Source organism: Octopus sinensis, linkage group LG14, assembly GCF_006345805.1.
Source record: "Octopus sinensis linkage group LG14, ASM634580v1, whole genome shotgun sequence".
Lineage (NCBI taxonomy): Eukaryota > Metazoa > Mollusca > Cephalopoda > Octopoda > Octopodidae > Octopus > Octopus sinensis.
In genome coordinates this window covers 3,994,143-4,009,142 of record NC_043010.1, presented here as the reverse complement: position 1 = coordinate 4,009,142, position 15,000 = coordinate 3,994,143, and the positions used below count along the sequence as shown (strand labels likewise).

Below are 15,000 nucleotides of genomic sequence, written 5' to 3'. Positions count from 1 at the left end.
ATCAAATATATAAAGATTATTGAAATATATAAACATTTATATATAAATATATAAATATGTGTGTGTGTGTGTGTGTGCATGTATTCACACACACATACACGTGAATATACACACACACATACATGTATATATATATATATATATATATATATTATATATATATATATATACACATATATATAGATATATCATCATCATCATATATATATATATATGGATGTAACCACACAAACACAAACACATACACATATATATATAAAGTAACTCTTCTCTATTTTACAGTAAAACCAGAAAGCAAGTTTTCTGCTTCCCCTTCTCGGGAACCATAACCTGCCAATCATTGGCTGCAGCAGATATTACATACACACCATTCTTGATAAGACTGCAGACCTCTCTTTCAAATTCACATAACACAGACTAAGCTACATATAAATAACACTGCTTGCTCATAACAGCAGCAGTAACTGTACAGATCTACAGCAGGATACACACATCTGAGTTGAACGTAAGCTACAGAAATTTTTCCCATATAGGTGAGTATGCAGTTCTTTTCTATATTTTCTACTCTTGGTTTATTTAATAACCCTAAAAGTTTAAATGGTAGAAGTACTTAGTTTTGGTTTGTTATTTTCTTCTTTTTTTTTTCTTTTACTGATTTGTCTTATAACTCTTCTAAAGAAGTCTTATGAAATTACTTGTAAAAAATAATTGAAAAAAAGTCATTTTTGACCAATGAAGGAATGTTTTTTTTTAATATGATTTTTGATACAAAAGCTGAATTTAATAACACTTCAACTTCATAAATGCTACTTAAATCATTTTTCACTGTATACATGAGGTATACAGAAGCAACTAAAATAAGATTAAAGTCTGGAATGAAATAGTTTTGAAAGAAATTATTCACTTCAGAAAGTGTAGAATCAGTTAGTTTCTAGATTCTTTTCTCCTAAATTATATTCTATATATTACTTAGAAAGTATTAGAAAGGTAACATATACTGCAGCATAAACAAACATTAATATCTCTTTCGGCAAAATTTTTAAAAAAATGACATGAATACTTTCATTTTCAAATAGTTAAATAGTTTCTGTCAAAGACCCTACTCTCTCTTTCTCTTCTTCTGTTTTGCCCAAGCTGTCTCTTTGCTTGCTTTCTCTCAGTCAACCTCTAACAGTCTCTCTCTCTCTCTCTCTCTCTCTCTCACTCTCTCTCTCTCTCTCTCTCTCTCTCTCTCTCTCTCTCTCTCCTTACCTGCTTGATCAACTGCCTCTCATCCATTCATTCATGTTTCCTGTATATCTGCTTTTCTCTATATGTATGTTTACATGCAAATGGTAAAGTCTTAACAATACATGTGTGAATGTGTGTATATATCGCATACACAACCACCCAACATTCGCATACATATGTATACTCACCCATGTTTGCACATATGCACACACACATACACACGTGTGTGCGTGTGTGTATGTGTCTATATATATGTATGCAACCACTTTTACTCATGCACATGGGCTCAGATACTTCTACACTTTTTCCTTTTGCCACACGAATATTTTGCAGACTATTTCTCACTTTCCAAGTCTGTATCTCTCTATTCTACACCCTTTCCTCTTTAACTTTCTTCATTTAATATGTTTTTCTCTTTCTGAGTGTGTATGGCTATAACTATGTATATATATACACACACACACACTCACACACATGCAATGTATAGGTTATCATACGTTTATTATCTAACTTCATATACATACACATAACTGTATGTATGTATGTATGTATGTATGTATGTAAGTGGGTGAGTGTGTATATATATATAAAGTATGTGCATTTCTGAGCATATGTATGTGCACACATGTTTGTATGTACAATGACAGAAAAATACATTTGAGAAAGGTATATAGATTAATGAATACGTTATAGCCACACACACACACACATACACACACACGCAACCACACACACACACACAGATGTATATGCCCATATGAACAGATAAATACATGAATACATATGTGCGTGCATGTGTGTATGTGTGTTAGTGTATGAGAGTACAAATATATATAGGTGCTTTCAATACATATATATTTGATATACGTACACATGAACATATGTATGTGAAAGATATATATATATATATATATATATATATATAAAGAAGGCTAGTGTAGAGTAAGTGAGTGCTCACTAACACACACACATATATATATATATAGCATTATATTTCAAGTTTAGGTACATTATCATTTAAAATATATATAAACATGTGTCTGTGAGAATGTTTATATGTTTGTGTATATACATTTACACACACACACATCTGTCTCATATATATGTATGTATATATGTATGTATATATATATATATATATATATATATATATATATATATATACACACACACACACACAAACTATATTAATTGTACTTAAAGAATGATAAACACTTTTTTTAAAATATTATTTTGCTTATTTAGTTTTTGTCTGTTTGTTGCTTTTTTTTCACAATTTGTTTTAATGTTTTGGTGTGCATTGAAGCCCACTGTCATTTTCCTCTGTATAATATACAATTATCTAAACAGTTTTGTTTTACCTATGGACAAATTCAAATATATTTATTCATATACATGATTCCTTGTGTGCCCATATGTGTGTGTGTGTGTGAGTGTCTATCCATGTATGTATAAATACATATATGTGCATGTGTGTATGCTTATACATACGTATGAATATACATACATATATATATAGATATATATATGTATATGTATGTGTGGGTATGTGCTTGTGTGTATAGATATATATATATATATACACATATACATATGCATATATGTGTATGTGTGTATATATATACATATCTATATATATGTATGTGTGTGTACATATATATGTATATACATATATATGTGTGTGTGTGTATGTATATACATGTATGCAAGTATATATATATAGATAGATATACATGTATGTATATATAAATATACATATATATATATATGTGTGTATATATGTGTGTGCGTGTTGATGTATATAAGCACACACATATAGGTGTATATATATATATCTTTACATACATATACATGTTTATATTTATGAATATATATATATGTGTGTATATATATATAAATATATATATACATATATGTGTATATATATATATATATGTGTGTGTATGTATGTGTTGATGTATAAATATACACACACATGCATGTATATGTATACACACACACACAAACACAAATACAACATACATTCTTATCTTTACTTTTTTTTGTATTTTGCCAGATTCTAAAATCTTTACATTCCCCCCCCCCCCCACTAAGTTGCTATTTTAATGAGTTCTTGAATTGTTAATTTCTTTCTCTTCCTTTTAATTTAATTGTTTTTTTTTATCTTAATCTCAGTTTATTATATAGGCTTGCCATTCTAAAACTGGCCAGTTTTCAAAATGCATAATATATACTGCATTAAGCTAATGTGCATGACTTGCTCATTGCTATGTATAAAATAAATTAATATATAAGCTGAAATTTAAAAATATATATATATATATATATATATATATATATATATATATATTAATCAATTACTTTTGTTTATTTATTTTAAGCATTTTGCAAGCACACGCAAATATGCACCCACCCACCCACATACACAATGTGAGAATTTAATTGGATGAAGCATGTTATCTGTTTGTAATGTCATTACATGTAAATGATTATTTCAAAAATTCTTGATTAATGAAGGTTAATTTTTAAAGTGATATTAGAAAATAATCTTATACGTGACAACATAAACCTAAAGAATGCAAGATATTGTTTTATTTTTTTAATTTTGAGAATTTTAAGCATGATATCTTAGAAAACAATGGTGCAATATCTACATCTACATCTATATATATATATATATATATATATATATATATATATATATATATATATATATGTATATATATATATAAAGATATATACATATATAAGTGTGTGTGTGTGTCATATTCAAAAAATGTTATCTTAGAAAGAAGTAAAGTCTAGATGGTAGGTTTAATTAACTCAACTAGATAGTTGACAAAAGTCTTTGTTTTCAAGCAGAATATTCTTTTATTGTAAATGTTAATCAAAAATGTATGATTGTCAGGAAGAAAACCTGCCAACTGGTATAATTAAACTTGATCTGAGAGAATCTATGGAAGACTATATCTACCACAAATACAAAGAATAACTGGAAAAATGGGGGAAAAAAAGAAAGAAAACAAAATAAGAAAGAAAAAAAAAGAAAGTAAAAGGAAATAAGGAAAAAAAAAGGCAAAGAATATAAGAAAGGAAAAGCAATTTTATCATGAATGTTTTGAGACCATTCCAGCTTCTTTGTTAGCCTAACATGTTTCCTTGGCAACCTACTGTCCCTGTGAGGGTTCTTTTGCTGTATACAAAAAAATATTTATCTTCTTTCATGCTAACCTTGCCATCTTTGACCCAGAAGGATTAGGATGTACTTCTTACTTCCTCATATATCTCAGTGGCTAATAATGCCTTCTACTGCCATTTTCCACTGACAGCAAAGCCACTCAGCGGATTTCTATGGCAGCAATCCATTAACCATCTTGGCAAATACATACTTTCAAAGTGAATTCACCAGAGACTTTTTCTTCTTCACTCCACTTAAGCATCACGTCTGCTCTTAATCTAACTACTCTGTGTTTCCTTATTTCTGTTATTTTTCTCTTCTTTTAAATATCTTTGTGTGCTTTTGTTTATCCTCTTTTATATATACATATGCATGTGTATTTGTATATACAGATATATATATATATATATATATATATATAATATATATATATATATATACATATATGCAATATCTGTGTATGATTGAAGATGTATGTATATAAATGTACAAATGTGTATGTGAGTATATATATATATATATGTATATATATATAACTCTATAGTTATGCATACACTGATACATATATTATTCTATTCAAGTCATTTTCCTTCTCTTATAGAATTCAATCTTTATCTCTTCTCAATAACTTTGAGGTTCCTTTCTCTTTAAGCTTCTTTCTGTTTTCAGCTTACAAACTAAATGAGATGTTTATAAGACATCCCCAAGATAATTACTTTTTTTCTTCTGTTTCCTATGGAGTGTTAGCTGAAATAGGTTTTAAATTCCTTTAATAATTACAGAGTAATGTTAGTAGAATTCATTTTCCAGAAGATAGTACATTTCAATTTGATAGATTGGAAATATTTCGTCATATATTTTTTTGTGTTTATTTATTTGCTGGTTATATTTTGTGTCTTTTATTTTTTACTGTTTATTTACATTTATTTCAAAGCTAATTATTTTCAATTTCAGATTGAAAATTATTCAGAGTTAACTTCAGTGACAGAACAACAGCACAGGCAAGATTTGACGTTCAAGACATGTCAATAACACTATTTTTACTAGTGATCATGTTGAATACATCAGTATGTATAGACATTACCTACCATGTGAAAGAGGGTCAGAATCCTGATACCCTGGTAGGAAACATAGCTTCTGATGCACATCTCTACAACAGCTTTCATGCTGAAGAATTAAATAGGATTACATTCAGCAGACTCCATGAGAGTCTCAGTGGAAATGCTCCAATGTTTAAGGTTGGCAAAAATGGAATGATGTATACCTCTCAAATGCTTGACGCTGAGTCACTTTGTAAATACCACACAGAATGTTTCAAAATAGTGGAAGTAGCTGTTCGGCATAAAGAATCTTTTGTGAAGGTCATTGAAGTAAAAGTTATTATTGATGATGTTAATGATCACCAGCCAGAATTTCCAGTTAAAACAGTTGACATGCAATTCTCGGAGAGAGATGGAAAAGGTACGAAGATAACACTTCCAAGTGCTACAGATAAAGATGTTGGTTTTCTAAATTCTCAAATTACATATCATCTAGAAAATAATGTCAATGATCCGTTTATATTGTTAGTTAAGAAAAAAATTGATGGCACCTCTAAACTTGATATCATTTTACAAAGGAAACTTGACCGAGAAATAAATTCCACTTATACACTTCAAGTGATTGCTAAAGATGATGGTACTCCATCACACCAGGGTATTTTAACCATTCATGTATCTGTCACTGATGAGAATGACAATCAACCAGTTTTCTCCAAAAACGTTTATAATGTCTCCATTAACAACAGACAAGACATATACACACCAATTGTTACAGTATATGCTACAGATTTAGATTCGGGTGAAAATGGAAAAGTTTCATACTATTTCAGTTCAAAAACTTCCGATTTTGCAAAAACATTATTTTACTTAAATGAAACATCAGGCAAGATTTTCTTAGCTAGAAATTTTCCATTCACAAGAGAAAAACATACAAATTATTTATTGAAGCCATTGATAAAGGAAGTATACCCTTGAGCTCTACTGCAATGGTTCTTGTGAACATAATAAACAGACAAAATAATGCTCCAAGTCTTGATGTCAAGTTTGTCTCTGAGCCAATAGGCAATATAACAACAATTTCTGAAGGTGTCAAAACCAATAGTTTTATTGCTTATGTGAAAGTAAGTGACAATGATGTCAATCAAAATGGAGAAGTGGTATGTGATCTCAACCATGATAAACTACAGCTTCAAAAGCTTGGAAGAAAAAAATACAAAGTTGTTTTAAAAAACCCTGTAGACAGGGAATCAGAGAGCTATATTGATTTTATGATTAGTTGTCAGGACAAAGGATCGCCACCTCTCAGAACTGAAAGAAAGTTCAATATTCAAGTGACTGATGTCAATGATGTACAGCCACAATTCACAAAAGATACATTCAAATTTCTCACATATGAAAACGAGAAATCAAATTTTCCAGTTGGTTTTATTAATGCCTCAGACCCAGACTTAGGAGCTGGAGGTCAACTTTCATATTTTCTCTTAAGTAAAGGAATTCATGATCTTCCTTTTGTTATTTCGAATTTTGGATTTATTTCAACTTCAGAGCCACTTGATCATGAAAAAATGGATATTTATAAATTTCAAGTTTTAATAAAAGACAATGGAATACCATCTCTCAACAATACAGCAAATGTCATAGTGGAGGTAATGGATAAAAATGACAATGCTCCCTATTTTACCTTTCCAAGTGTTGACCCATTCAGTCTAGATGTTCACTACCAACCTCAAAGTAACAACGAGGTGACAGTATTGAGAGCTTCTGACAGAGACAGTCATGTCAATGCTTTCCTTAGATATGAAATAATTGGTGGCAATAACAAAGAATTATTCACAGTAAATCATTACACAGGAGTATTGTCGTTCTCTCGCACGGTTTACCAAAACGATGCTGGATCATACAACTTGAAGCTTAGCGTAAAGGACAGTGGTAGTCCGATTCTATCTGCCACAACAACACTGTCTTTGATATTGACTGTTAGCAACAACACAGCCAAAATGTTTACATCTGTTGATAAAAAGTCTGACCACAAGATACATATCAATCTAGTAGTTATCATTGTTGTAGCAGCTGTGATTATATCAGTTGCAATTGTGATTTCTATGGCAGTATGTATGATTCATAAAAACAACCAAAGGAACATCAGATGCAATGAAGCTATAAATGACCCAAACAAATATTTTGACGAAAGAAATCCGTATGATGTTCCTGTAGCAATGGTTACAGACCATGGTGGCCATAGACATTCTCAAACAACATTACAGAAATCTCAACCACAATCCGAATACAAGTCAGTTCATAGCCTGAAAGGAGCATCTTCTATAAAACAGTCATATAACATGGCTCAACGATCACATCAGGTAGGTTATTTCACCATCCTGTTTGCACATGCTTGTATGTATACCTGGACATTTTTTATTTTTTATTTTCAGGTAACTTCAGATCATCTCTATTTATCAGAGCTTCTTGCTAAGTTGTTTGTATTAATGTGCTTCCTGTATTGATTTCATGAAGAAAGTCTTGTGCAGACCATCAGTTGTGCCTAGCAATGCTTTGTCTTTTTCTCTGCATTCTTTTGATTTTTTAACATATCTATATAAATATATATATATATGTGTATATATTAATAAATATAAGGGTAGCAGAAAATTCTAGAATAAATTCTCCGCCACCAGCGGTCTAGTGAGAAAGAAAAGATAGTCAAAGACTATATAATATACATTCAACAATATAAGGAATGGCCATAATAGGACATTCGACTCACTAGAAAGAGCAGCTAAACTCAAACCGCTAAATAGTTGTAACTCTGAAATAGAAAGAGAAATAAAAACGTTTGGCTGCTCTTTCTAGTGAGTCGAATGTTATATGTATATATATATATATATATATATATATATATATATATATATATATATATATGTATGTATGTATATATATAGCTCTTAAGGCTCCTGTTATTAGAAATATATTTCCTACTCATTCTTCAGTCATGTTTTGCATCAATTTCTATTTTGTTATATTTTAGTCTAACAACAGAAGAGACTGAAATTAAACAACCTTATTTCGTTATTCATTCCACTCTTGTACAGTCCAGAAAATGTAGTTATATCAACAAAACACTCTTCTCTAGCTCAACCATTAATGCTGATATCTAGAAGATGCATTTTAGGTTTCCTCATCATATAAAATCAATTTTCATTTTTAGGATTGTCATCTTGTAGTGTTTGGAGTTGATGCATTGGCCTTGTTCTGAAATTGTCAATTCTCTTTTCCTTTTTAAACTTGGGCTTGTAAGACAAAAGAGTTTGATACCTCCATTAGTCTGTGTTCACAGATTTCTCTGTTCAGTATCCTATAATTTTATAAGCTATTTTAAAACTTTTTATCTGCTTGTTACTTTAATGCTTAACAGAATCATCAGAGCATCAGACCAAATACCACATGGTATTTGTCTCAACTCTCTACATTTTGAGTTCAAATCCCACAGAGGTCACCTTTGATTTTCATCCATTTGAGGTTGATAAAATAAAGTGCCACTCATTTACTGGAATAGAGGTGGGACTGTCAGTGTAATTACTGACTTTGTGCCCAAGTTAGAAACAAAGGATGGTGAACTCACAGAATCATTAGAGCATTGCTCAAAATACCTTGCACCTCTTTGTTCCAGCTCTTTATGTTCTGAGTCCAAATCCCTCCACAGTCAACTTTGCAATTCATCCCTTTGGGGTCAATAAAGTACTCATGAAATATTGAAGTCAATTTGATTCACTAACTGCTCTCCCACTTAAATTACTGTCCCTCTTTCTATGTTAGAAACAATTACTAGGATAATTGAGCAAGCAGTATTTAATTTATTTTTGTGTTCTAAGTTCAAATTCCACCGAGGGTTGATTTTGCCCTTCATCCTTTTAAGATCGATAAAAAAATGTATCAGTTAAGTACTGGAGCGAATGTAGTCAATTAGCACCCTCCCCCCAAATTTCAGGCCTTGTACCTATAGTAGAAAGGACTATTATTATTTTCCTTTTATACAACACATCTGACGTAATATATTTGTTGTTATCTTATAGGAAAAATATAACTCAAACACTTTATGTTTGTGAACTGGTTATTGAAGCTTAGTGTCAGATCTCTGATTGCATAGACTTATAGCTAAAAGCATTGCAGTCTTGACCAACCTATCTTTTTGTACATTGAAGACTATATTGTTTACTGCTTTCTTTGATTTTCAACACTTGAAACTTGAAAGAATTTGATTGATATTTATAGCAAATCAAGCAACCCCAGAGGCCCAACTGATGGCTTGCTGATTTTAGAAGCTTCTATGAATGTATTGTCAAACTGTAGCTGTCTTAAAACTAACTTTTGTTTGAACTAAACCCTTACTTTTATTTGGTAGGTTTACCTAAATCCAGTACATCAAAACATCTTTTGGGTAACAAGCTTTGTGCATAATAAGCAGAATTCAAGATATTGTATGAAATTATTTTACCTCATGGTTGTCTAATAATATTGAAGAGGACAATACTGAAAGAATAGCAATTGTATTCATGGCTTCAATCTTGTTCTTTACATTTAACTTATTGCACATATTTCATTGCATCCTTTGGCAGAGTTCCTTTCTAATAATAGATTTCATTTCTTGATATTTGATTTGGTTTTCCACCTGAACTTCTATATACCTATATGCACCTTGCAGTTCAAGTTGTTGAATAACATACAAGAGATGCAGTCCATCTTGCTTTCCTACTGTAACTCTGCCAAATTTCCGTTTTAGAATGTGGTTCTAACACATTTATCTAGGCTAGATGCCATCATTGAATTTTTTTAATTGTTCGGTACAAGGACTCTAGTTAGCTGCAAAACTTTTTCATCCATGCACAGGAGGCAGTTGATTTCATAAAACTACACAATTAAGCAATTCATTTAAGGTGACTACGACCATACATAAAAGGATGAGTAATAGAGAATGTGCCTAGAATATTCCATCCCTAAATCTGATCTGGTTTGAGGATAACCCATATATTTTTGTTCTTTAGAACAAATGTAGTTATCCATTTGTTCCTCTTGCTCTCTTTTACTTTAATTTTCTAGAATCTTATAGAGAACCATGGCTCTAAAACAAGCAAGTAATTAGAGACAATCTCATATGTTCTTTTGCAATATGCACATGCTGTGTGTGCTTATCTTTCTTTTTATTTTTCATTTAGTCATTCAATAACATTTTATTGACCTTTAGCTGGTCCTTACAACCATATGACCTTCTGCAACCTTTTTGTTTCTAATGGTTGGAGGCTATTGTTCACCAAGTATGAGTATATCTGGTTTGTGGTTATTTGAGAACATGATTTTTAAAGCATGAGATAGAAATGTAATATGTCTGAAATTCTTTGAGTTGTAGTATCTTCTGATTTCTACATTAATGAAAGTCACTCTGGATCTGATGTAAGGATTTCGATAATTTAGTTGAACTCCACTACCAGATATTTAAATTCTATTCTACAAGTTTGGGACTCTTCCCTCTGCCTTTCAATGCTTTGTTGAAGTCTACCTAGTTTAATTCATATTTTAGTACTTTTGTTACAACTTTCGTTTTAATTAGTTTGAAAATAAGGAAGAACTTAATATAACTTTGTTGTTATTAAGCAGGTGTTTGGAACATAAATTAGTAGGAAATTTTAATGGAAGAAGATTTAAAATAGGTAGTTAATACCATAGAGCCAGAGACATTTTCAGGCAGGTTGTTATCCAAGAAGTTAACCTGTGTCTTACCTTATTTAGTCTCTACAAAGTCTATCCATTGAGCATGATTGTTATATTTTTTTCTCTTTCTAATATACATCAAAGAAATTTTTCAAATAATCTGCTGATGGAAGGTACGGTACATTTATATTACCTTAGTTTATTTGCCACTAGGATTACTGCTAGTTCTCCTCTAAATGCCTTGTTTATGCCTATTGTTTTACCTGTCACAATATATTCTTATCCTCTAGGCTTTAGCACGTAACTATTGTTTTAGATTTCCTGGTATTTTTATATGTTTTATTAATACTTTCACTGAGCCTTTTTCCTTTTTGCTCTGTTAACTATGCATGAATTCTGATCTTTCAATTCTGCAATAAAAATAGGTCTCTTCTCACTCTCTTGATTCTATTTAGTATTCTAATATTCCATTTTGGTTTCTTTGCATCTGTCATTATTTTGTTTTTATTTTACATTCTGAGATTGCATATTCTCTTAATATCAAAGTAGTTATATAATGGATTATGCTGATTTGATTTATGTTCATAGCTTTTAAAGTGAACAGAGTAATTTACTGAAGAGCTGTGTTTGAATGTTTTATAGCCTATCTATTCCTATTCTTGAGTGGGATCTGGGGAATAACTTATCAATCATTAATTGTGGTCATCCTTACTTCTTTGAGTTTGAATTTAATATTTTCTTTAATCTCATTTTCTTTTTTTTTTTTTTTACTTCTATGATTGAGTTCGTTTTTCAGATTTATTAATTTCCGAATAGTTCCTGTACTTTGGGCTTTGTAAAAGATATCATTCTTATTTCTATTAGACCAGATGTATTTATAGGTATGGAATGCTTTGGTTTTAGTGCAATGTTTTTCTTTTATCTCTTTGAAGCTAAGTGTCATTCGATGACTTGTTTGATTTCTTTTAGTTCTGTTTTCCAAAAGCTATGTGTCTTATATCACTTAAAGTCAATCATTTATTACTGTCTAAATATAATCTTGTATTCAGAGCTCTCTATGTCTCTCTCGTTCTTTTCTCTTCTCTCTCCCTCCCTTCCTCTCCTCCTAAACTAACTGTGACATAAAGGTAAATATTTTTTTAGGATAGGTTCTGTTGACTCAGTTGACCTCAGCATGAAATTAGTGTGTATCTCATCAGCTTCAGAGAATAAAGGAGCCTCTACATGGTCGCTCAGCCAACCAGAAATAGTAACTAAAGCACTTGAAAATCACATCTTATCATCATTTTGAAATGGTATATTTATTCTTAGACACACTGTCTCTATGGATAAATTTCAGGATGGTCATGGATGAAATGCTGTTCATCATAAACCTGCAGAAGCAGGGTTAACATAGGGCTAAACTAGAGGCCCATTGGTTAGTGTAGTGTTACAGCAGTTTCTTTTTGCCATATCAGAATATGCACCCATTTTATGTTCCTCATATACTCTTTTACTTGTTTCAGTCATTTGACTGCGGCCATGCTGGAGCACCGCCTTTAGTTGAGCAAATCGACCCCAGGACTTATTCTTTGTAAGCCCAGTACTTTTTCTATCGGTCTCTTTTGCCGAACCGCTAAGTGACGGGGACGTAAACACACCAGCATCAGTTGTAAAGCAATGCTAGGGGGACAAACACAGACACACAAACACATACACACACATACATATATATATATATAAATATATACGACAGGCTTCTTTCAGTTTCTGTCTACCAAATCCACTCACAAGGCTTTGGTCAGCCCGAGGCTATAGCAGAAGACACTTGCCCAAGATGCCACGCAGTGGGACTGAACCCGGAACCATGTGGTCGGGTAGCAAGCTACTTACCACACAGCCACTCCTGCACCTATTTTATATATTTTCTTTTCTTTGACTTTCACCATTGTTATTGTTTAGAAATACTTTTATTTGAGTTACACTGTTGCAATATTCCAGAGATATGAGTGAATAACAGAAAGAGTAAAGCATAAAAAATGGTTACCAATATTTAGTTATATTTTACTACATTCTGAGCTCAAATCTCACTAGAATCAACTTTACTTTTCATCCCAGCTGGGTAACTAAAATAAGCACCAAACATGTACCAAAGCCAACCCAATTGATTCCATCCTTCTCAGCAAAATTATACCCTTGTTAGGATTGTCCCCTCTCATCTGCTCTATTGCTGCTGGCTCTTGTGCCAGTATGGTAGAATCTAGAACTTCTGAGGAGTATCTTTTTCAAGCTGGGACAGTTGTAGTTGTGTCAGATGCCACATAAGTGGAAGAACCCAGTTCTATTCTAAATGAATATAAGGCAATAGCAGGAGCAAAAATAAATCTAGATAAGTCTGTGGGCTTGCATCTCAGTACCAAGAGAAGGCAGTTTATGGTATCGAACAGTTTTGTCGATTGCTGGACAGATGGACACATTAAACTACTCAGGGTCTAGACCTCCACATAGAGAGAAACTAGGATTGGGTTATGAACAGAAATAAGCTGAGAGGAAGCCATCTCTGAAAGATCAAGCAGAGGTGACAAATGCTTACATCACATCTGTCCTACCTTACTGCTTGACTATTTGTTCTTTGTTCCAGTTACTGTTTGGTCAAATTAGGGCATCTGTTCTGCTTCCTGTGGAAGGGACACATTCCACAGGTCAGACTACATATGGATAATTTTCAGAAATCCTTGGCCTGCCAGTGCTACAAAGGGTCATTACCAGTCTGACATCAACACTACAGACACTGAAATGCTGCCAAGCAGGACCATCCAGAATGCATGCAGAATAACAAAACCTTACTGCATTCAAATGTCCAATGTTAAATGATTGTTGACTTATGGAGTTAGGTTGAACAACAATTGTCATGTCTCAGACAGATTTGGCTATTGGTCAAGTTTATTGTGAGGATGACATCAGTACTCCCCTTCAACAAGGTGAAGCAGCAGTCCTTCCATCCAGCAGCTTTTGCATAAGAAGTTGTGCAGTAAAGTTGAAAGTATTGAGGACAGGCACTTTCCTCTTTGGCTGAGCTTTTATTGGGGAGGGTGTATAAGAACAAACTCTTCCACAGCGAATTAGTCAAAAAGCAGGTGACTAGCAGAATGCTCTAGGTGAATGGAACTACTCTAAGCAGGCCCTATTAAACTGGATAAAAACAGTTGGGCTAGGGCTTGTACCCATGGTGGTCAGGGTGATCCTAAATTTGTGGGGTTCATTGAGTGACTCTAGTGAGAGGAGGCTGTCTTGTATCAAGAGGACAGCTTCATTTCATATACTTTGTACACTACAAATACATTTATCACTCCTCTTATCCTCCCATCCCTTTCTTCCCCTCTTATTTTCATCTTAATCCTTACACAAGTTGTAAATTATCCTCATAATATTCCCTGCTCATCAGATTCTCCTGAAACAAATAAAAGAAATTATCATTATTATTGTTGTTGCTATTTTTATTATTATTATTATTATTATTATTATTAATATTATTATTATTATTAATATTATTATTATTATTATTATTCTTATTCTTATTCTTATTCTTCTTATTATTTTTATTATTATTATTATTATTATTAATATTATTATTATTATTATAATTATTATTATTATTATTATTAATATTATTATTATTATTATAATTATTATTATTATTCATCATCATCATCATCATCATCATTTAGCGTCCGCTTTCCATGCTAGCATGGGTTGGACGGTTTAACTGGGGTCTGTGAACCGGAAGGCTTCATCAGGCCCAGTCAGATTTGGCAGTGTTTCTACGGCTGGATGCCCTTCCTAACGCCAACCACTCCGCGAGTGTAGTGG

General features: G+C 32.0%; 2 protein-coding genes across 2 annotated transcripts in view; both read left to right on the top strand.

Annotated features, from left to right (window-relative positions):
* Positions 1-6,361, top strand: part of LOC115218953 (putative protocadherin beta-18) — a 106,104-nt gene extending 99,743 nt beyond the window's left edge. Inside the window, exons 5-6 of the transcript XR_005001986.1 lie at positions 283-533; positions 5,363-6,361. The gene's annotated coding sequence lies outside the window, so the exon portion shown is untranslated. The remainder of the gene's footprint in view (positions 1-282; positions 534-5,362) is intronic.
* LOC115219545 (protocadherin-18-like) overlaps positions 5,461-15,000 on the top strand; it is a 47,623-nt gene continuing 38,083 nt past the window's right edge. The window contains exons 1-2 of the mRNA XM_029789749.2: positions 5,461-6,261; positions 6,369-7,808. Coding sequence (XP_029645609.2) covers positions 5,461-6,261; positions 6,369-7,808 — 2,241 coding nt within the window. The remainder of the gene's footprint in view (positions 6,262-6,368; positions 7,809-15,000) is intronic.